The sequence below is a fragment of the Nelusetta ayraudi genome, unplaced genomic scaffold (genome assembly GCF_046127955.1).
Source record: "Nelusetta ayraudi isolate G7.1 ecotype Tasmania unplaced genomic scaffold, CSIRO-AGI_Nayr_v1 ptg000050l, whole genome shotgun sequence".
Classification (NCBI taxonomy): Eukaryota; Metazoa; Chordata; class Actinopteri; order Tetraodontiformes; family Monacanthidae; genus Nelusetta; species Nelusetta ayraudi.
This window is the reverse complement of record NW_027466100.1, coordinates 969,486-992,184: the sequence shown is the minus strand read 5'-3', so window position 1 is coordinate 992,184 and position 22,699 is coordinate 969,486. Positions and strand designations below refer to the sequence as shown.

Sequence of the window (22,699 nt, the reverse complement as noted above, 5' to 3'; positions counted from 1 at the left end):
ATGCGGATGTGTGATGGGGTTAGAACTGCATCAGCAGCAGCCTCTCCATCCTTTTTCCATCCTTAATTTGTAAGTACTTCCGGTGCGGCAACGTCACGTCCGGAAGAGAGATTCAACATCGGGCCATTCTCTTTAGTGTTTGCCTTGTTATGCCAATCTCCCATCACCTCACCGGCAATATTTTTGATTTAAGAAACAACTTCAATTGACCCCTTCCGCTGGCTGTTGGCTCAGCAAACGACAGTGCCGCCAACGTGTAAAATGGAATAATTAAAGTTTATAAAGGAAGGACAAGGTGAGGTTTGTTTTGAGACACAGGCGAGGGTGACGTTAGCTAGCTCGCGTTTTCACCGGCTGCTCTCAGGCTCGTCGGCAATTAGCATGAACGCAAGACGTGTATTCGCCGAATAAACTTTTGTCAGGAACTGATAACAACCTACGGGATGTCTCCCTCTCTCGCTCCCTCGAGGCAAGAATTTTAATTTAAAAAAAGAAGTTTGTCTTGTTTTCAAATGGACAGCTCCTTTCCATAGAGCCCAGCTGCTATAGCTGCTTTGCTAGCGTTAACGTGGAGCTGGAAGGGGTGGGTGGGAATCTGCTGTTTTCGCTGCGCAATTTTCAACTAATTCATTAACTTTCGGAAGAATTGTGTCTCCGTCTGCGGAGACTGGCACACGTTTAAGAAAGCCGGCTACAGCAATGTGGGAGACATTCCCGTTCAAACACTTTTGCAAGCAGGGGAAACTATGCATGTATGAGCTCCTCACAACGCTAGCTTACCAAGTAACGCTGCAAAACTTGGGACACACCTACATTCATTCATTGTGCCAAATTCTGCAACAGTGTGCATGCGAGATTTGGTCATTTGCTGCACGCGTAAATGTCAGCACGAATTTGGGCGTTTTTGTTATGCTTTTGTTGTTTTGAGCAAGAGCCGCAAAGCACGACTGGGGCAGAAATAAAGGCTCCTCCTTGTGGCCGTGCACCTGAACCCGGGAGCCGCCCGTTTGATTCTTTTTCTTTAAAACTGGTGCAGAAACATTGGAGAGGACGGTGAAACCTCACGTGTGGCCAGTTCGTTTGATAAAGGAAACGCACGACTTTCTTTGTTGTTAATTGTACACATTAAATGTATGTGGGGGGTTATTGTTTTGCAAAACGTCTATAAAAGTGTGATGTTTAAGTGTGACATTGTTCGTTATTGTGTAGTAGTGGAATGGCTGTAGTGAATATCAAGTGATGAGAGTGAGTTTGCATCACCCCCTCTCATGCAAATAAGACCTGCTGTTATTCTCAGGTAAAAGTTTCCCCCAGATCAACCAGTGCGCAACGACACGCTAGTGTACTGTGATATAATGTCAGGTGTGCCATGAAAATGATCACATTTCACTTAATTGGTCTAAAAAAAACAAACAAGCATTCCATTGTCAAGTTTTGCTTCAAATGGATTTCAAGCCGACTTTCCTCCCAGAATATCAGCTTTGTGTGCATCTAACCAGGTCCATGTTTTTAGTTGGTGATGTGCCATGGTTTTTTTTTTTTTTTATGTAGAAAATGTGCCGTGGCTCAAAAACGGTTGTAAAACATTGATCCGGAGACCTATGATTGATTGCGTGATACGTTCCGATCATTTCAAACACCTGGTCTGAAGAGCTGCTTTCATCACTGGCACTCAGAGCAGTTCAGAAAGGTGCCCCCATTGTTGCAAACCTTATCTTCAGTTTGATACCGTGAGAGGCTCGTTATGTCATGATGATCATGATGACGATGTCAGCGTTGGCTGCCTGTCAGGCTCATTGGTTGAACGCCAGCACTTATGTTGAATCCGTGCTGGATCGCAGTGCCGGTATGTGCAGGTAGAGCCGCCCGACTGCTCGGTGGGTCCTGGACGGGAGTCGGATGACGACCCTCTCTGGTTGGTTGGTTGGTCAGTGAATGAAACGGCCCCCACGCCTCCGCTCTTCCAGGTGCTGCGGCTCACGTTCTCGCCTGCTCAAGAAAACCCACCACGCTGCAGAGCTCGTGGCCCCGACCCGACCCCGACCCCACCAGGAACCAGCCAGTATGTCGCAGCTACAGTTTCATTGCCCCGCCAGCCCGCTGCCGGCTGCCCCCGCCCCCCTGCAGCTGGGGCAGCCGCAGCCTGGCTACAGCATTCCCTGTGCCTCCAGCACCCTGCCCTCCGAGAGTGCCAGTCAGCCAATCAGGAGCTCCGCTCTGCCGGCGGGCTCCGCCACGCCCTACATCCCCACCACAGGTAAGCTTGGTGCTCGGGTTAGCGAGTGCTTGTTTCAAGCTGGCGACACCCGTCAGCTGTTTGGTCTCATCTCTCATAAGCACAGAATGTGATGATGAGGATGAGGATGAGGATGAATGTGGGATGTGTGTTGTGTGGTATGTGTCTTTTTTCACTATGGCTCTATTTGTTATTGTTTTACTAGTATTTATTGTTCATTCATTTCATTTAATGTATGCACCAAAGGAAGGCAGTATTAAATTTTGTTCTACTTAATTGTATAATGATAATAAAGGAATTCAATTTAATTCAATTTGCTTGGCTGCAAGGACCAATAGAGTCAAGCTTCTCTTGTAGCTCATTTCAAAGTCACTTATTGAGTCCCCTATGATTAGAGGTCACAACCCTCTCTGCATCTACAGTTTAACTATTTCCCCAGACAGCTTTAATACTAACAAACACCTGTTATAGTCCTGTTGTAACTTAGTGCAGTTGACTGTTAGCAGTCTTAGGTGGAATTGGAAAGACTCAGTTTCTAGAGCGGCTCATCCAATGACCCCACGGTTGTTGGTTCGAATCCCACCTCCCAACTGTCCACATCTTGAAATGTCCTCCTGAGAGACTCTGAGCTGCTCCCAATGGGCCTGGCGACACATAGCATGGCAGCAGCCCATTGAATGGTGTGTGTGTGTGTGTGTGTGTGTGTGTGTGTGTGTGTGTGTGTGTGTGTGTGTGTGTGTGTGTGTGTGTGTGTGTGTGTGTGTGTGTGTGTGTGTGTGCGCGCGCGCGCGCGTGTGTGAATAAGAGAAAAGCGCTGTACAAATGCATGCTATTTGTGTTTCCCTCCTCAAAGTGCGCATTGTTTTAAAAAGTCCCCTCTTCATCACGCTGCTTGTCCAGTGCCTCTCTTTATTTGACACTCTGCCTTCCAGCTGTCAGCAACACGCAGCAGCTCCGCCTTGAAATCGCGCCGATAAATTGTTCCGCCGTGAGGAAATTTTTCACTTTCTTATCCGGCTTTCTCCCCCAGCGTGTAACATGGCAAACCCTAAAGAGAAGACCCCCATGTGTTTGGTGAATGAGTTAGCCCGTTTCAACAAGGTCCAACCTGAATACAAGCTGCTGTCTGAGCAAGGCCCAGCTCACTCCAAGGTGATCCAGTCGCTCTGGCGGAACTCTCTACAGTACGCTTTTCTCTTCTCTTGCCGGCATCCCAGAATCACCGCTCCTCCCTCTCTTGCCCCCCCATCTCGTTCTCCAAGATCTTCTCGGTGAGACTCACGCTGGGAGACCAGCAGTGGGAAGCTGAGGGGACCAGCATCAAGAAAGCCCAGCATTCGGCGGCTGCAGCCGCCCTCGCTGAGACGACTCTTCCCAAACCCACCATGAGGACGCCGCGCAACACAGGCAAGAACCCAGGTGGGCGCCTCCCACTCACGCTGACTGCCGTCGCCCCCCCGATGCCTACTTGCACGCTGCTGCGACGCCTCGTTGTTCACCGGGACGCCGTTCTCTTGCCTTTCTCCACAGCCGATGGCATGACGCACACAATGGAACTAAATGCACTATGTATGAAGATCGGTAAAAAGCCTTTGTATAAACCGCTCGACCCGTACCCAGGGATGAGACCACCAAACTTCAACTACAACGTTCGGGCCCCGGGCCCCTACCAGCGCTCTATGCAACAGTGAGACTCCTCGCTTCTGACCTTTTCCTTTGTTTTCTTCTTGTTATTTATCCACTGAAGAATCTTTAATATCCCTATTATTTATTTCATTTTTTACGCCAGGTTCTACTACCCATTTCCTCCAATGGGACCAATGCTATATCACATGGAGCTCTCCGTCGGAGGCCAGCAGTTTATCGGTAGGGGGCGCACCAGGCAGGTAGCCAAACACGACGCCGCTGCCAAGGCTCTGAAAGTGCTGCACAAGGAGCCCATGTTGCAACAGTTGCCAATGGTGAGAGACTCATCACTCAAAGGCCCAGTGTGTAGAACTGTAGTGTTGAAGGCCCAGTGTGTAGTACTGTAGTTCTAATGGCCCAGTGTGTAGAACTGTAGTGTTGAAGGCCCAGTGTGTAGTACTGTAGTGTTGAAGGCCCAGTGTGTAGAACTGTAGTGTTGAAGGCCCAGTGTGTAGTGCTGAAGGCCCAGTGTGTAGTACTGTAGTGTTGAAGGCCCAGTGTGTAGTACTGTAGTTCTAATGGCCCAGTGTGTAGAACTGTAGTGTTGGAAGGCCCAGTGTGTAGTGCTGTAGTTCTAATGGCCCAGTGTGTAGAACTGTGGTGCTGAAGGCCCAGTGTGTAGTACTGTAGTGTTGAAGGCCCAGTGTGTAGAACTGTAGTTCTAATGGCCCAGTGTGTAGAACTGTAGTGTTGGAAGGCCCAGTGTGTAGTACTGTAGTTCTAATGGCCCAGTGTGTAGTACTGTAGTGTTGAAGGCCCAGTGTGTAGTACTGTAGTTCTAATGTCTCAGTGTGTAGTACTGTAGTGTTGGAAGGCCCAGTGTGTAGTACTGTAGTTCTAATGGCCCAGTGTGTAGAACTGTAGTGTTGAAGGCCCAGTGTGTAGTACTGTAGTTCTAATGGCCCAGTGTGTAGTACTGTAGTGTTGAAGGCCCAGTGTGTAGTACTGTAGTTCTAATGGCCCAGTGTGTAGAACTGTAGTGTTGGAAGGCCCAGTGTGTAGTACTGTAGTTCTAATGGCCCAGTGTGTAGAACTGTAGTGTTGGAAGGCCCAGTGTGTAGAACTGTAGTGTTGAAGGCCCAGTGTGTAGTACTGTAGTTCTAATGGCCCAGTGTGTAGTACTGTAGTGTTGAAGGCCCAGTGTGTAGAACTGTAGTTCTAATGTCTCAGTGTGTAGTACTGTAGTGTTGGAAGGCCCAGTGTGTAGTACTGTAGTTCTAATGGCCCAGTGTGTAGAACTGTAGTGTTGGAAGGCCCAGTGTGTAGTACTGTAGTGTTGAAGGCCCAGTGTGTAGTGCTGTAGTTCTAATGGCCCAGTGTGTAGAACTGTAGTGTTGAAGGCCCAGTGTGTAGTGCTGAAGGCCTAGTGTGTAGTACTGTAGTGTTGAAGGCCCAGTGTGTAGTACTGTAGTTCTAATGGCCCAGTGTGTAGAACTGTAGTGTTGAAGGCCCAGTGTGTAGTACTGTAGTTCTAATGGCCCAGTGTGTAGAACTGTAGTGTTGAAGGCCCAGTGTGTAGTACTGTAGTTCTAATGGCCCAGTGTGTAGTACTGTAGTGTTGAAGGCCCAGTGTGTAGAACTGTAGTTCTAATGGCCCAGTGTGTAGAACTGTAGTGTTGAAGGCCCAGTGTGTAGTACTGTAGTTCTAATGGCCCAGTGTGTAGAACTGTAGTGTTGAAGGCCCAGTGTGTAGTACTGTAGTTCTAATGGCCCAGTGTGTAGAACTGTAGTGTTGAAGGCCCAGTGTGTAGTACTGTAGTTCTAATGGCCCAGTGTGTAGAACTGTAGTGTTGAAGGCCCAGTGTGTAGTACTGTGGTGCTGAAGGCCCAGTGTGTAGAACTGTAGTGCTGAAGGCCCAGTGTGTAGTACTGTAGTTCTAATGGCCCAGTGTGTAGAACTGTAGTGTTGAAGGCCCAGTGTGTAGTACTGTGGTGCTGAAGGCCCAGTGTGTAGTACTGTGGTGCTGAAGGCCCAGTGTGTAGAACTGTAGTACTAATGGCCCAGTGTGTAGTACTGTAGTGCTAATGGCCCAGTGTGTAGAACTGTAGTACTAATGGCCCAGTGTGTAGTACTGTGGTGCTGAAGGCCCAGTGTGTAGTGCTGAAGGCCTAGTGTGTAGTACTGTAGTGTTGAAGGCCCAGTGTGTAGTACTGTAGTTCTAATGGCCCAGTGTGTAGAACTGTAGTGTTGAAGGCCCAGTGTGTAGTACTGTGGTGCTGAAGGCCCAGTGTGTAGAACTGTAGTACTAATGGCCCAGTGTGTAGAACTGTAGTTCTAATGGCCCAGTGTGTAGTACTGTAGTTCTAATGGCCCAGTGTGTAGTACTGTAGTGCTGAAAGGAGTGTGTTAGCGTGACATGAAATGGGAGATGCTGAATGTTTCCATTGTCAGGTTTTCATACTTAGTGTTTATGGTTTCTATGAACAGTGGGTCCACAGCTGTATGGCGCAGCAACATATCTGCAGTTGCCCACAGGAAAGATCTGCGTAGTGCTCACATTGCACCTAATATCAGATGTTAGAAAACAGGGCTCAACCTGATCACTTATTATGGTCTGCTGTCTTTCTGTACTTTGATTCTACTGACACCCCGTGACCTTAAACTTAATGTCCTTAATCACCTTTGTTCAGTCTGAGTCACCTTCACCCTCTTGACAGATGAACGGAGAGCCCGAGGAGGAGAACCTCAACAAATCAGAAATCAGTCAAGTGTTTGAAATTGCACTCAAACGCAACTTACCCGTCAACTTCGAGGTGAGCCGCGCCTCCGTCCGTCAGTCGTTTCCCATCTCTCCTACTTCTCCGGCTCGGGTAACGCCCCCCATCCCCCCCACCCCCCTCCACTCGTTCCAAGGTTTTGAAAGAAGACGGCCCTCCGCACATGAAGAGCTTCGTGGTGTGCGTGACCGTGGGGGAATTTTCCGGCCAGGGCGAAGGGAAGAGCAAGAAGATCGCCAAGAAGCTGGCGGCCGCCGCCGCGCTGGCGGAGCTGCGGCAGCTGCCTCACATCCCCAGCGTGGAGAAGACGCTGCCTCGCATCAAAAAGAAAACCAAATCCATCATCAAGGTAACCCCACCCCCCCACCCCCCCTCCCGACACGAGAACGAGAGACTTCAGTTTTCCTCGTTTGTGTGCCGCCGACAGCTCCAGACGAGCCCAGAGTACGGCCAGGGGATGAATCCCATCAGCCGACTGGCGCAGATCCAGCAGGCCAAGAAGGAGAAGGAGCCGGAGTACAGCATGGTGACGGAGAGGGGGCTGCCCCGCCGACGGGAGTTCGTCATGCAGGTAAGGAAGCGCCCTCTAGGGTTGCCTCCGTGCCGTTGCCCGACACCCCTCACCCCCCGCTGTCGGGCCCCACGCAGGTGACGGTGAGCGGCCAGTCCGCGGAGGGGATGGGCCCCAGCAAGAAGGTGGCCAAGAGGAACGCGGCCGAGAAGATGCTGGATCTCCTGGGATACAAAGTGCCTCAGCCTCAGCCTCCCAAACCGGCGCTCAAAACCGATGAGAAGGTACGGTGACAGGTGGACAGGTAAACATTTGGATGAACCTTGTTTTCTGGAGGTCGGGGGGGGGGGGGGGGGAAATCGATTCTTAGATTAATAGCGATTATGACATTGCCGATTATGAATCGATTCACACATTTAAATGTGCGACTGCACTGCAGCGTCGTACCGGACCATTTAAGGTGACGCACAGTAGACACACCAGCTCGCATATCCGAACCAACTCACAAGACGAGACACTGTCACACGCGGCATTAAATTTGACTGAAAAACAAATTTGCTAGCTCAGCTGTGAAGCACCACAGTGTTTCAACTGCTGCCCAAACCAGTCGGGATGTAAAGCAAACCCGTCTCGTTGGCATCGGAAAGTCCCCATTGTCGTTTTTTGTTCCTTTGCATGAAAATGTTTGTGGTCCGAGTTGCTTCCTGTGTCACGGCACTTGGCTCACAACTGAGATGGAGCCTGGCTAGTTGTGAAGACAGATAATGGCCGTGTTTCCCAGATCAGTTAAGAAGCTCCTGGCGCTAAGAGCTTCTTTTGAACCCCCTTTAGAAGCATTTGAAAGAAAAACACAGATTTGCTCTTTCACGAAGAAAGCTGCAAAATCTAACTGACTCACCGGTTGGTTGTCCCTTCTTAATCTCAGAGAATTAATTATTAGTGACTTATGATTAGTGATTTAGACGTTCAGAGCAAACTTAAGGGTATAATAAATCCTTAAGCAGGGCTTGATCTGGGAAACTCGACCACTGACGTTTTTGGCTGCTGGGTGGTTTCAGAATTGAAATTGGAGCGATCCAGCTGCCACTCAAACTCTGGAGACTAATTCTGACTTTTATCTAAGCTTGTCTCTTTTTTGACATTTTTAGACCCCGGTCAAAAAGCCTAGCGACGGCCGCAAAGTGACCTTCTTTGAACCTGGCTCTGTGGAGGACGTGGCCGCTGGTAAGAGTCCGCGGGGCTGCCCGGCCCGTGTTTAATGTTGTGAAACATCTTCGGTTTAGTCGCCTCGTGCCGTCTCATCATGCTCGTCTCACAGAAATGTACTTTTCCCTCCAAGGCCCCAAGGAGGAGGACTACCGCCTGCCTTACCTGAGCCACCAGCAGCTGCCTGCAGGGATCCTCCCCATGGTCCCCGAGGTGGCTCAGGCAGTGGGGGTCTGCCAGGGGCCCCAGGCCAAGGACTACGGCCGAGCGATGCCCAACCCGGGCAAGACCACCACGACTGCCATGATCGCCAACGAGCTGCTGTACGCCGGCTCGTCGCTCACGGCCGAGGCCGTCCTGAAGAGCAAGGGCCCCATGAACCAGCTGCCCCTGGGGCCCCTCTCCAGGCCCTCGGAGCAGCTCGGCTACCTGGCAGCCGTGCAGGGGCTGCAGGTAGCACAGCCACTTTCTCTTTATTTTTCTTTCAATTATTTTCCGCAAGTAGGCGTTTAATTGCATCAAAGCAGGAAGTCATGTTTTGTTCCCCCGCAGGTTGAATACAAAGATTTTCCCAAAAACAACAAGAACGAGTTTGTGTCGCTGATCAACTGCTCATCCCAGCCGCCGCTCATCAGTCATGGCATCGGAAAAGATGTAGAATCATGCCATGATATGGTGAGAGATATATGTATTATCTTTGTTTTCCATTGTCAATGCAAATGCCATCTAACTCTGCCCTACCTGATGCTCAGGTGATGCACGATGATTTTATGCTTCTCCCTTGTGTCTTTTCGCCCTCAGGCTGCTCTTAATGTATTGAAGCTGTTGGCGGAGTTCGACCAGCAGTCGAACGAAAGGATTGGAAATGGACCAGCGTCGCGGTAAGAAAGAACCTTTGCAGTCTTGTTTACTACAATAACAAAAACCCGTCGCTGCATGATGTTAATAAGCTTGACTCGTGCGAACTTCTACTATTTGTACACTAATATCCTGCATGCTAGTTGTTTTCACTATGATACCTTTAAAAAAATCATTTTTAAAAAAAGAAAACACTTGAACAATAGCATAGAATAGAATGTCTGTATGTATCCCACGTTGTGGAAGTGTGCATAATTACAGCAGCATATACAGCGCAAAGAGAAGGAAAATTATTTGAATTAAATATTGCAGTCAAGGTTGACTAATTGCATTATTCTGCTCGATCTTTACTTCAGGCCTCTCAGGCTCTGCTCACAGTAGTTGCGCTTGCATTGCTCCAGTTCAAGCCAACACCTTTTCCAACAGTTTCTATTTTTGATCTGTGAAATCCTATCCGCCCTGCATCCATCCAGCTTCCTTCCCGTCTGTAGTCTTCCATTTTCTACCGCACAATGTTCTAGATTCACTTAAACATCTCCATTTAGCCCCTATATTGTCTTCCGCTTGTCTCTGGGCTCCATTACAGCGCTTCTAATTTTACAGCAGCCCGCCGGCAGGACGGGTTGAGGTCGGCTGAGGCGGAACCGGCTTCACGCGTGACTTGTGTTTCCCTCCAGGTGCGGCAAGCAGGAGATGGAGGGGGATTTGCACCTCAAACCGGCTAACTCAAGCACATTGGCACAGACCCTGGATGGCACTGTTTAGATGCTGAAGGTTGTGTTGTCCATAAGAAGCACTAGAGAAAACCCAGACTCCGCATTCGTAATGTCGTTTTGTTTCTTTTTAGAAGGCAACAGGAAGTTTTGGACAAGCTTCACTGTTTTTATTCATTGTTCCATAACATCGACAGTTAAACAAGATTGATAGGAAAAGGATCGCTTTCTTCCCCTTGATGTTGTTTAATTGTAGCCATTATTTATTTTTTTTGCGTTTTAGTCAAAGAAAATTCTTCGCTGCATCCTGTATCGCGACTGGAGCATTAACACAAGGGGGGGGGAATAAAGCAAATTAACTGTGAACTGTGTTTTTTTTTTTTTTGCATAGAGCTTGCTTTCCTCTCCTCGAGATGTTCTAACTCTTGTTCTTCCGTATTATTATTTTTCTTTCTCATCCAAAACCCTCTGCCCTCCTGCTGAGCTCGTAGTTTGGGTCTCACCTTCTAGGATGCAGCACGAGAACTTCCGACTTTCCTGCAGTGCTTGACATCAACAACCAGTGTTACCAACATTACCATGTAGGGCCGGGAAGACTTTCTGACTAAATGTAGCGTGTGATGTAATGTGATGTTGTGTCTGCAGCGTGCAGCAGGGGGCGTGCTCCAGTCCCCGTTGCCTCGGTTTCTCCTCCTCCAACCACATGTTCAGCCTCCTTTCCCTCACTGCTCCCCCTCCCCTCCCCCGCCCCCATGGTAATTAAATTTCAGTGCCAACGTGCACAAAACAAACACTCCTGTTCTCTTGTCTCTCTTTTAGCCGTCCGTAGTGGGCGACAAACAGTGGATGGAAAGGTGACGTGTATCTAAAGTGAGTGCAGTACATATAAGGCAAACTAAATATATAGTAAATCGATCACAGTACACGGTAGGTTTAAGAGAGAGATTTATATCCTTAGCGGTGAGTGTTATTCATTATTATTCGATTGATTCGGGAGTATTTGGCCCGGTGTGAAAACCTTTAGTCGATTGGCAGAAAACGGATTCGGAAAATGCATATGTATGTGCTTTAGTTACATAAAGCCACTAAAAATAAATTGGGAGTATTGATTTTCTTTTGCTGCCGCTTACATTTACATAAAAAGTGCGTCCGCGCGTAAGCAGCCAGCCATATTAATGCTAACATGGATCTCCACAGGCCTTCCTGATATCACCCTGAAACGATTCCCGATACAACACAAGTGTGAAACATGCGATATCAGACAACGGAGCTGAGCGTCACGTTGAATCGTTCCCAGATGGAATTTATGATGAGAGAAACACTGAACACTCTCGCCTCCTATGATTCAGAACCTCTAACGTGGTTGTGATTTATTATTATTATTTGATTGCCACAGCAGTCGTGACAGCATGGCCAGGCCGCTATAAACTACCCGTGATCAGGTATCCATCTGTTTGTAGTTTGTTTTCTCACCACTAGATGCCACTAAACCTTAAAAAAGTGTCCAAATAAACGGAGTCGTTCAAGTGTTTGTTTGTTTGTTTGTTTGTTTTTTTACATTCGCCACGTTTCAAGTAGTTTATTTTATGTAAAGACAAAACAGCACAAAAACCCAGGATACACAACGACAGGTGATAGAGTCCGTCCCCTTTACGCCAGCCGAGGGTTCAATCGCCGTTTGTGGGACTGTTCACTGCCGACGTGAGACTGAATCCGTCCGTCCATGTAGTTTTTCAAAAAATACCCCTGCAGGTAGGCTCAGTGCTGAAGATACTCAAAGACTCCACAGAAAAGTCAGTAATGTGTCTTTACACAAACTGCAACTTTTATTTATTTACTTATTTATTTTGCTGAGTCTTATTTGCGCTCCTGAAGTGTTTTTGATCTGGAGCGAACTTTGTCCCACAAACAGTTGCGAAGGAATAAACAGCACGACAGCGTCTTAGACTCCATCTGAACATTCCAGAAGTTATTTCTGTGTCGATGATGACTTGGCTGAGTCACCATCCGACGCACGCTCCTGAATGATCAGGCTGAACATCTAAAGGCCTCTATTTTAGCCGCCGCGTGTCTCCTGTTCTTTCTTTTCATTGAACCCCGACTGCAGCTGACAAAACGCATCCTTTCCCCCGAACTCCCCCAGTTTATGCCCGATCTGTTGTAAATTCTTTGGGACGACGTTTACGTAGTCTAGTCTGTCGCTGCGGACTCTGTCCGTATTATGCGACCTCAACGGGGCTCGTCTGTTTAGTCATTGTTTCAATGAAGGGGTACATGCACTTGTCAGAACCCATGAACCGATAAGTGACCACGTTGGATTCCCACGGCAGCAGCCTGAAAGAGAACACGTGCGACACGTTAATGCAGCAACTTTACCGTGGCATTTATTTATGTGTTTGTTTGTTTATTAAATCTTAACGGTTTCCAACAGTTTTTTTTTTAGGCAGGAACAGTTAATGTTCTTGCGTAGAAAGGCCATCGGTCTGAAATAAACCCTAATGTTGATGATGATGATCAATTATCAGCACTGATAATTTGCAAACACACAAACACCGCATTTAGATGGAGAATTGTGAGAAATGACGGAATTTTTTGAAAATAAAATTGCTGAGAGCCAATGAACTTGGTGAGGATATTATGGACTGACAGGAAACCAAATAGTGTATTCTAACAAGTTATTCTATATTCTAGATTGTTATTGATCAATACTACATCAGATATATCACTTTTAACATGTTTTACAGCTGGGTTGTAAGACGAATCTCAGCGTTAAATTGCTGATTAAAATGGATCCGCTGCTTTTTACCCACCTGCACTGTCATTTCATCGTCATTACCATCATCAAACTCCTCAATCATCATCAGCGGTCCAGTGAAACAAAAGTGAGTTACTTTTACCCGAGTGAAGTCTACTCCTACACATATGAAGATAAGTAGTCTCTCCACTCACGCTCGGGACAGGACAGGCAGGTAGGTGATGCGGGGGATGCACACCAGCGGCTGGTCGATCAGGATGGCGTTCATGGCCTGTTCAACACAGTACTGAGGCTCCAGAGGGGGCAGGATCAGTTCCACTTCCTCCCTGTTGGCGGAGGTAGAGGACAAAAGAACTGCTTTGTGTTTTTGTTTTGTTTTGTTTTTGTTTTTAACTGCACACTTATAATGATTCTTGTGAATTCTGCTACTCATGTTTCTTGCAATTTTGAGGGGTGGGCAAAACAAAGTCGACAAATGTGTTGAAATAAAAATAACAAAAACTACAAAATTACACCATGTTGGCTTCTGATTTCAATTGATTTTTTTCCCTTTTTCAGATAAACCCTTCTTGGACGAGTTACCAGATGTTTGTGCTGTTGGAGTTGAGGTAAAATTTCAAGTACTGAGTTTTGCTCCCCCCCCCCCCCGGACGTACCGGATTTTGCAGCCTTCAAACATGCCCGTGTCCACAATGTAGGGACACACGAGGGTGGTCTTCACTCCCTCCACCTCCTCAGCCAGCAGCTCGTGGGCCAGGGACTCGTGGAAGCCCACCGCCGCAAACTTACTGGCGCAGTAATCCTGGCCCATTAAAAAAAAAAAAAAAATCAACAGTCATTCATTCACCCTGCGGATTTTAAGTATCAAATGACCACTGGAACAAGCAACCAAAGATGATACGAATAATAAATGAATAGATAAAGCTGCCGTCCTCTCGCAGGGTCACCTCCACACAAGCGGTGCTGAAGAGACCGAGGACACTGGCGATGGTTATGATGTGTCCGTGATTGTTGGCCTTCATCTGAGGGAGGAAGGCCTTCACTGTCTGGGACACACACACACACACACACACACACACACACACACACAGAGGCTTCAGATTAGTGAGGCAACAAACTCTTTGGGGACTTAAAGGCTGCACATTGTGCAGGGAGCTTACGTTGCACAAGCAATAAGAGGATTTTGGCAGGATTCCTTACGGGCCGCAGTGTGAAGAGGATCAAACATATTAGCGCGGTTCATATTTTTACGCGCCACGCGTCACACTGCGCACAATAACCCGCTCTGTGCTGCAGCTAGGGCTGGCAGGCTGGTGGAGTTGGGGACTCCGCCAGCCTGCCGGCGTCATTTGTGCCCGACTTCCCTCATCTGCCGTGTATTTCACAATCTCAGCCCTCACAGCAGGTTGGCCCCTGTTTGTTTGACTTTAAACACCTGAAAATAATGTTTAGTATATAAAAATAATCAAAGTTTCTGACATTTTATCCAATTTTGTTTTCCTCTTTGCTAAATTCTATTCAGATTCTATTCTATGAGGTGAAAAGGTCAATGAATTCTGCTCTAATGTTAAACAATTGAATTCATTTTTAAAAGACCAATATTATCTGCACTTTCAGATACTTAGCCTGCTGTTTACAGCTTCCAGCAAAAAAACTTGATGCTTTTTTTTTTTTTTGGAACTTCCACATGTTTTAAAAGGGACAAAAAAATAAGGCGATAACAAGGGGAGGAAGAGACACTGGCTACGTGGAAGTGCTGTCGCTAGTTTGGGAAAGTTGCCAGTGCCCTTTGTGACATCATGCTGATGCTGAGCTCCAGAATTGTTGGTTTACGGGACACACTTTCTTGAGCAAGGTGGACTTTTTTCTCTCCTTTTCTGGTTAGTTCAATGACAGGATCGTTGTTGCGTGAGAAGAACATTGTGTGATGCAGGGAACTTCAAATTCATAATAATAATAATAATAATGTTATTAATGATAATAATAATAATAATAATAATATGATAATAATAATCTTTTTGTTATTATTATTATTATTATTAGTCCTCGCTCTCTGCTCTTTCATCTCACCCAGAACAGAGCGTGGCAGTTGACCTTCATGGTCCTCTCCATCAGCTCGTCAGGACAGTCCAGCAGCCGCCTCCCGGCCACCACGCCGGCGTTGTTCACCAGCATGGTGACGTCGCGGCCCAGGTCCTTCCTCACCAGGTCGGCGCACCTGTACACTTCCTCCCTGTTGGTCACGTCCACCGTGTACGTGTGCGCCTTGCCCCCCATCTCGCGCACCAGCTTGGCTGTCTGCTCGTTGCACTGGCTGTTGATGTCCCACAGCACCACCTCGGAGCCGTGCTTGGTGAACTCCTGGGCGAAGAGGCGGCCCAGGCCGCCGCCGGCCCCCGTGATCAGCACCAGCTCGTCGTCGATGGGCTTGGTGCGGGGCCGCAGCACCACGCGCACCGAGTTGCGGAGGATGAAGTAGATGACGTCCAGGAGCATCATCTGCAGGTCCATCAGGAAAATCATGGCGGCGGACTGCTGTTGGTCGGTTTGCCGCTCGCTGACAGAAGTGACAGAGCGACTGCAGCTTCTTCAGTCAGTCTGTGTGGAGAAACCGTTGAGCTGTGGACGCAGCAGACAGCCAAGCTGGACGCTTCCGACCCTCTTCCTGTTCAACTCGGCCTCCAGCCACGGGCCTTTTAAACACTCTGCTGCCGGATTAGGGCAAATACCTTACGGTTTTCATAAATCCACTTTTGTTGGAAGCTGTGAATGGTGAGCTATTTTTTTTTTTTTTTTACGACCGATAGTGCCACATCACGCTTAACATGCTACATTGTGCAAAGTTTAAAGCACACCGAATCAACCTGTTAAACTGTGATTAGAAGGGGGGTTGGCAGGGGGGGGGGGGGGGGGGTATTTAATAGTATTTAATAATACAATAATACAGCTTTCTTTTATGAAAAATATCAGCCCTGAAAGCAGAATTCACACAATTTCATAACTTTGAATATATATATTTTATTGCAAGACATCACAGTGTCTTTATGTATTTCTCTAATTTGAACAGAAGAATAGAATAGAAATGTACTGTTTTTATATAAACACTTTGGCAACTCCAGTGTTGCAGCAGCAAACATCCCATCATACATTCATTCATCTAAAAAACAAACAAACATGCCCATCACACACAAAAACATTGTCCTGCCCTCAGCTTTGCACTGTAAAGGATCTGAATTTAAATACTGCACGCCTCCATGCATAGACACATTATCGCAACATATTTGCATCGATGACGGACTGGTAGCTGTCCAAGCAGCAGCAGCAGCAGCAGCAGCAGCAGCAGCAGCAGCAGCAGCAGCGTCTTTCACTCCGCCGGCCGTGTCAAGCAGTCACAATTAGAAAACCTAAGGTGATTATACATACGGACTGTAAATCTCTGCATTTTTTTAAAAAACTTATTTCCCAAGAGGGCTGCATGTTTCTGTATCACGTTCCTGTTGTTCAAGGTGAACACTGCCAGCCTTGTTTGCTCTCCGTCTTGGCACGTGAGCCGTATTTGGTGAACCAGGAGCTGTGAATTTGCATATTTCTGAGCCGTTCATTATAGCGCAGATCATAAGCTTTAATGGAGCTGCTTTTGGAGCGGGGGCCACAAGCAATGTAGCCCCAGCAGAGTCTCCCAGGTTGGAGATAGAAGTGCGAAATGTCACTACGCTGTGGCACACAGATAAACATCGCTCTTTCTGAAAGGGGGAGGAAAAAAAACGCTGAAAAAAAAGGTTCTGCCACTTGGAAACAGCAGCTGACATCACATCAAAAAAAAAAATAATAATAATGGTGCACTGCATCGTTCACCACGGCGCACACGAGCACTGGCACAGACCAACTGGTGTGGATCCAGAGCGGCTTATGAACTGCCAGGCTGCTTCCCCCATTCCCCTTTCCCAGTCACAATGTGACTGGGAGCCAGTGCGCAGCCAGCCAACCTTGGGCAATAGCTGTTATTTCGCAATCTGACAGTCGCAGCACAAAGCCTGCCTAAGCTGCCTAAGCTTCCTTTATCATTATTATTATCATCAAACACAGGTTTGACTGCCTTGAAAAACAGGGTCAAACGCGCAGAAATGGAATCACGACTGCTTGGTAATAATTTTGTTGCTGTGTCTACCGAACTTGCGGCTGTTTTTTCATTGTCGCCTTTGGCCTCGGCCCAACCAGCTGCCGCGCGGCGGACGCAGTCGAAGGACACTGGGAGTCTTGGTGTGCGCGCACGCTCGCTCGCGAGGCCGCCGCGGTCCGCGGCTGTTGTTCTTTTTGCATGAATAACCTCAGTCGCAGAGTCTCAATAATCCACTCTTTTCACATGTGGAGGCACACATGAGGCCTGGGAAGCTGCGCGGCGGCTTCACCAGCAGATTGCAAGAGACTTAGCAAAAGAATTTTTGTTGCTGTTATTGTTAAAAGAAAAACTGTTTTTTTCACAGTTTATTTTACTGTCTTAGCGCGGGATTAGCTCACTGTTTTGCATGCCTGCACAGAGCATCTGAGGCCAAAGGGGGACCTGAGATCTGGTGAAACTTCCATCAAAACTTATCAAGAGTGCATCTATATGGTTTGTCTTTATTACTCTTTAATGTCTTAGGAAACAATAGGGGGCGTAATCATCAAGACTTGAAAATGTTTGATTATAATCATTTAAATACTGCACAAAATAGTGTGTTTATGTCATTCAGGTCCGTTATAATGTTTTTGCTGCTCCACAGGGGGGAACTGTCCCTTTAAGAGAGAGACAGTTGACACATGAATGACTTCCATGGAACTCAGTCATCAGCCTCACTCCTGATTCTGTCTAACTTGTTGACAGGTGACCAGGACACTCCCACACCCCTCACTCCCCATCGTGGAAGAGTGAAGTGACTGGACCCGTTGAGTTGTTTTGCTGCCTCCTTCCTTCAGGATGACCCTGCAGGGCAGCAGACACAGCAGCAGCATCGGAAATCCCTTCCCTTTGGTTTATCTGGCCCTATCTGTGTTCCTCCTGGCCGCTCCGGGTCACCCAGGCTGCCAGGAAGCGGGTCTGTGCTGCAGCGGCCGCAACGTGTCCTGCGTCAGCAAAGGATGGAAGCCCGACCACTCCTATGGCACCTGCTACTGCGACCAGGCCTGCGTGTCCACGCTGGACTGCTGCCACGACTATGAGACGGCCTGCCCAGGTAAGCCTGTGCGCGCCATGAAGTCAACTTTGATAGTATCAATGATTTGCTGCAGCTGCACTAAAAAAAGAAAAAAGAAAATTGACCTCCAAAGAACTCAAGGATGACGCATGCAACTGTAATAATCTCACTGCATCATTCTGTGGTTACTCCGTTCATTCATAGGTGTGACTGAAGGAGCAGCACTGACAGTCATGTGAATTCCATTCCATTATTTATTTTTATAATTGGGTCTTTTTGTTGGTTTTCTTCTTTCTATAAATGGAATTGGCAGTAGTGGTTGCACCAAATAAATGAAATAAATACAACACAACAGGGCTAAAGGTTGAAAACCCTGTGGCCTATTTCACAAAGGACCATAAACTCTTACTTAACATTCTCTGCGTTCTGAAACTGAAAGTTTCCGGTTTCTTCACAGCTGACTTGAGTAGAGTTAATGAATTCTGAGTTTGTTCATTCAGAGTTATGTGCACGCACCACGACGGTACAAAGCCCACGTTAATGCAAATTCCATGAAGAGGATGTTTAAACAAGAAATATTCATATGCTTGTACGGTGAATTTAATCAGTTATTGTGTAGAGTGGGAAAAAACCCAACTGCTGCAGTAAAGAAAAGAGAACTGGCCTGGAATAAAATTACTTAAATGTGCTAAATGTAAACATTGATGGCTTTTAATTAGATACACACGTAAGAAAAAACAAATTCAAATCATACCGAAAATAAAACTGAACATCATCTCTTCTGGTACAATTTCACAGGCACACATTAACAAAGCACACTCTTGTTGGCCATGGTTGCCTCAAATGTATTCTGCAGGAGAGACTCAGCATTGATATTTAGATTAAGATACATCATCCACTAGGAATTAAACATCATTGTTCAATGAAGTAGTTATTTATAACCAGGACCGATCGAAGGACAATTTCAGAACGAATCATCGACGTGATTTTCCAAGAAAAAGGACACAGCTTGTCCGTCGCAATCAAACCATGGTATTTTTTTCCCCCCTGACAGTGAACAACACACAGCAACAGTGCATGTTAAATGCAGCACTGGTTGAGGTAACGGTGGTGTTTCAGGGAGGAGCGAAAAAAATCGAGCTTTTTAAGATAAAACCTTCAGTTAACCAAGGCGGCTCTTAGGCTCTGTTACCGTCGCAACAGAGCCAAAATTATTTACTTTTCTGATACTGGAGTTTCTGCTGTTACTAGGGTAACAAACTCACCGTTTTCCACAAACCTGCTTTGTGCAACTGGTGGCTCAGGGTCTTAACAAAAAGAAAAAAAGAAAACATAACCTAGTGGAAGATACAAAAAAAAAAAGTAGCTATTTGAGCCCATGAATGTGCAGAGTAGCTTAGCACAAAACCTCCAACCACAAACTTCAATCAGCAGCTCATACAAGGAGCCTCTAGCAAGTTGTCAGCAGAGGGCGCACATTGTTAAACAGGGACCTTTAAAATTGTCTACAGATCTGTCAAAGCAGGTGGCAGCCACTCTCCAGTTTCACCTGCTGAAACAGAAGAGGGAGGTGTGTAGGGGGTCAACAGACAGAGAGAAAGACCGAAATAAATCAGGAAAACGGGCAAACACCCCCCTGACCCAGTGTGATGTATAGCACACTATATGTGCAACACACTGTATACTCTGTTCAACACACAATCTTTTTCTTATTGAATTGTTATTAGTGTTGAAAAGGTAATTCTACGGTCTAAAATAATTGTTAGTGAGGCATAGTTCTTAGCAATTTACCAACTCAGACTAACTGTTCATCTGCAAGCAAGCCACGATCTACAGCTGCTCCAAGAAAAGCACGGGTAACTTTTAGCAGCGTTGGCATCAAAAATACAAAAATACAGAAATAAATAAATAAATACATACATACATAAAATAACCTAATACCGTCATGTCTGCATTTTATTTCCATATTGTGCGTTTCCTGTTTGATTTTGTTCTCCTCGACTCCTTTCCGCTGTGTGTGTTTGTGTCGGTGGTTTTACCTTCGGTTAATTAGTTTACGATTCCCTGCCGCCGCCATTCCGCCAATTTAGCTCCCACCTCTTTCCGTGACCGATTGTCTTTGTTTCCATCGTGCGTCCTTCCGTCGTAGTCTTGGTCGACTGCAAAAAAAAAACTTTGTCTATTTTTAACCCCGATGCAATGTTAGCTCGTCCACGGGAAAGCAGGCAGAATGATGCAGACAAAAACTGGGAAGAAGGCAAAAAAAAAAAAAAAAAAAAAACCCAAACACAGTCATATACAGGTTTGCATTGTTTTGCATGTAGATTTACACTCCCGAGTCCCCGCTACTAATCCACACCTAACCTACCGTAAATTAATTAATTAATTAATTAAATGAATGAATGAATGGATAAATAAATAAATCAATAATACAGATGAATAGATAAACAATACAAATAAATACACAAATACACAATTCATATCACACACACACACACACACACACTGGTGTGCTGTCTGTTTGTGCCCTCAGTTGTGTCCTGTGTGATGAGTGAGTGGTCTGAGTGGTCAGGCTGCGCTGAGCCGTGCAAGGCAACGGTCCGAAGTCGGCACAGGACCGTCCTGCAGGAGCCCCTGAACGCAGCGCAACCGTGTCCCCATGTGGAGGAACAGGCCGGCTGTGCCGAGTACTGGTCTCAGCAAGGCCACTGTCACAATTCGCTCAGTGAGTCTCTCGTTTATCTTTATGAGTCAAGAAATAGCAAAAGCACCTCTGCAGGAATGTCTGTTGAAATGTTTCCTACGAGGTCCAGTGAGGTGGTTTGGATACGTTCAGAGGTGGGCAAGGGATGTAACCAGTAAGGGGATGATGACGTTGGAAGTGACAGGCAGGAGGCGAGATAGTGGAGAAGATTTATGGCTGCAGTGAAAGAAGACATGAAGTTAAGTTGGTGTGAGAGAGGCAGGTATAGAAGACAGAGAGTTGTGAGCTCAGTGATGTGTATTGGCAGAAATATTTGAAATAATGTATATATATATATATATATATGGTGTATACATAACACCTACTGACAAATAATGATAGACTGCCAACAATACATTTACCTTCCAGCTTGAATTGACTTGCTGAATGTCATTGATGCAAAAAAAAGTGCAATATTTCCCTGTGTTGCGTGGACTTTAACTCATTGTTTTTGCAGCGCAAACTGTATTCAATTTAAATATAAACAATTAGATGGCGTTTGGTGTGTAATCTTAGCCCCCCCCTCCCCCCCAATGATGTTCCTGTCTTGAATCCTCTTCTCTGCAGTCCCAGCGTTAATCACCACGGGTGGCTACGGCAGCGCCAGGAAGAAGAGGCACATTCCCGACAGCAGCGACGCGCCAGGGTAACTCACGTCAGAAAAATGCGAAGTTGCTTTGCTTCCATCGCCTCTGTGTACCACCCGACGTTTGTGCATCCGTCTGTGCGACAGGTATTGTGTCCAGTTTCAGCTGACCTCTTTGACCAAGGGGTGCCAGCAGAGCTCCGGCCCACACACCCGCTGGATGCAGCACCTGAGCGAGGGCCACCACGTGTGCGTGGAGTGCCAGTCGCCTGCTCTCGCCGCCGGCCAGACTCACTGCGCCGGAGACTGGGAGGGAACCGACGAGGGGAGGTGGGAGACAGTAGAAGCAGATTTTGCATAAATGAGGGAGAAAAGGGCTTTTTTTAAAAAAAAATATTATTATTAAAAAGTGATTGAGTGTATTTATTCAAGCGCCACTGAAAAGTGGGGATACTGTGCCACCGTTGGTAGGAGAGTGTATTGCATTTCAGGGGCACACGTGCGGCAGACCTTTCCTACCTGCTCCCCATGAGCGAGGAAAAGGAATTGAAGGCAAAACATTCACAGAATATTGGAATGGGAAGAATATATGTCAAAAAAAAAATGTTAGTGACAATCCCTGTTGTCCGATCTTCCACTACATTTCATGAAAACAAGTCATGAAACCTCAAGCAGATCAGTACTGCTGTGTACAAGACATCATCTCTATAAGTTAATGTTCTTCTTATTGGCAAAAAAAAAAAAGAAGAAAGAATTTAACACAAATACTAGATGCATTTGAATGTGACACATTAGGCCTTTTAAAGAGTTTTTTTTATTTATTTATTTTTTTTAAAGCCCTGCTAACTGATTTGCACAGCTCTGTTGGCAGCAGGCACAGACACTAGATGGCGACCTTGTTCTTCACTCGCAATTTGCAACAGTTCGGACAAATAACCGGGTCCTCCGTCTCTCCGTTCTTCCTCGCTGCAGCCCGTCTCTCCGGTGGCAGGCGGTGGGAAATCCTCGATGCAAGGGTATGTGGAGGCGCGTGGGAAGGTTGGAGGCCTGTTCCTGCCCAACGGCCCACAGCTTTCTCTTCATCTAGCATCCTCCTTACTTCTGTTCATCCCACTCCTGGACATATTTACTCAGATTTATGTATGACTGCAAACAAGCCAGAAAAATCTAGCACACCATTTTCCAAGACCGCAGTGCTGCATTGAAGGCTGTTTTGTTTTTGTTTTTGTTGCTGTTCCTTCGTTGTTGTTGTTGTTGTTGTTAACTGCAGACATTATCGTCCCCAGAAACGGGCACCAGTGTCGCTGATAAGATACAACGTGGTCCTAAAAATAAAGGAAAACTAGACTTCACACCACAAGCCTCATCGGTAAAAACAAAAAAACAATTAGCTTCTCCTCTGCACAAATGCAGCGGATGGACTTCAAAATAAAAGGCGGGAACCTCATTCAAAATGTAAAGTGATTGGATTTATTTCATTTTGAGTCATTCAAGGGAAATGTTGCTTTTCTTA

General features: G+C 46.6%; 3 protein-coding genes across 3 annotated transcripts; 2 read left to right on the top strand and 1 right to left on the bottom strand.

Annotated features, from left to right (window-relative positions):
• The first annotated feature begins 106 nt into the window (after positions 1 to 106).
• stau1 (staufen double-stranded RNA binding protein 1) lies at positions 107 to 10,720 on the top strand. The gene is made up of 15 exons (XM_076037087.1): positions 107 to 295; positions 1,968 to 2,257; positions 3,267 to 3,388; positions 3,499 to 3,655; positions 3,767 to 3,923; positions 4,026 to 4,197; positions 6,581 to 6,676; positions 6,777 to 6,989; positions 7,068 to 7,211; positions 7,289 to 7,435; positions 8,300 to 8,375; positions 8,491 to 8,810; positions 8,910 to 9,032; positions 9,159 to 9,238; positions 9,893 to 10,720. The coding sequence occupies exons 2-15, from the start codon at positions 2,065 to 2,067 to the stop codon at positions 9,978 to 9,980; spliced, it is 2,088 nt and encodes a 695-aa protein (XP_075893202.1). The 5' UTR covers positions 107 to 295; positions 1,968 to 2,064; the 3' UTR covers positions 9,981 to 10,720.
• A 1,085-nt stretch (positions 10,721 to 11,805) lies between these two features.
• rdh20 (retinol dehydrogenase 20) lies at positions 11,806 to 15,313 on the bottom strand. The gene is made up of 5 exons (XM_076037111.1): positions 14,754 to 15,313; positions 13,631 to 13,729; positions 13,340 to 13,485; positions 12,878 to 13,009; positions 11,806 to 12,262 (listed from the first exon to the last, which is right to left on the bottom strand). Exons 1-5 carry the CDS (start codon positions 15,204 to 15,206, stop codon positions 12,148 to 12,150), a joined length of 945 nt encoding a protein of 314 aa, XP_075893226.1. The 5' UTR covers positions 15,207 to 15,313; the 3' UTR covers positions 11,806 to 12,147.
• A 2,327-nt stretch (positions 15,314 to 17,640) lies between these two features.
• On the top strand, positions 17,641 to 22,432 carry LOC142895822 (somatomedin-B and thrombospondin type-1 domain-containing protein). The gene is made up of 5 exons (XM_076037124.1): positions 17,641 to 17,896; positions 20,391 to 20,582; positions 21,168 to 21,246; positions 21,334 to 21,516; positions 22,159 to 22,432. The coding sequence occupies exons 1-5, from the start codon at positions 17,641 to 17,643 to the stop codon at positions 22,271 to 22,273; spliced, it is 825 nt and encodes a 274-aa protein (XP_075893239.1). The 3' UTR covers positions 22,274 to 22,432.
• Positions 22,433 to 22,699: the final 267 nt, after the last annotated feature.

What these genes read in the sequence shown, in the direction of transcription:
- LOC142895822 (XM_076037124.1), top strand. Translation starts at nt 17,641, where the DNA reads ATGACCCTGCAGGGCAGCAGACACAGCAGCAGCATCGGAAATCCCTTC. An exon ending in CCACTGTCACAATTCGCTCA is followed by an intron (nt 20,583 to 21,167) that starts GTGAGTCTCTCG and finishes TCTTCTCTGCAG; the next exon opens with TCCCAGCGTTAATCACCACG. An exon ending in GAGGGAACCGACGAGGGGAG is followed by an intron (nt 21,517 to 22,158) that starts GTGGGAGACAGT and finishes TCCTCGCTGCAG; the next exon opens with CCCGTCTCTCCGGTGGCAGG.
- stau1 (XM_076037087.1), top strand. Translation starts at nt 2,065, where the DNA reads ATGTCGCAGCTACAGTTTCATTGCCCCGCCAGCCCGCTGCCGGCTGCC. An exon ending in CAACACAGGCAAGAACCCAG is followed by an intron (nt 3,656 to 3,766) that starts GTGGGCGCCTCC and finishes CTTTCTCCACAG; the next exon opens with CCGATGGCATGACGCACACA. An exon ending in TGTGGAGGACGTGGCCGCTG is followed by an intron (nt 8,376 to 8,490) that starts GTAAGAGTCCGC and finishes TTTCCCTCCAAG; the next exon opens with GCCCCAAGGAGGAGGACTAC.
- rdh20 (XM_076037111.1), bottom strand. Translation starts at nt 15,206, where the DNA reads ATGATTTTCCTGATGGACCTGCAGATGATGCTCCTGGACGTCATCTAC. An exon ending in TCAGCACCGCTTGTGTGGAG is followed by an intron (nt 13,486 to 13,630) that starts GTGACCCTGCGA and finishes TTAATGGGCCAG; the next exon opens with GATTACTGCGCCAGTAAGTT. An exon ending in TTTGAAGGCTGCAAAATCCG is followed by an intron (nt 13,010 to 13,339) that starts GTACGTCCGGGG and finishes CTCCGCCAACAG; the next exon opens with GGAGGAAGTGGAACTGATCC.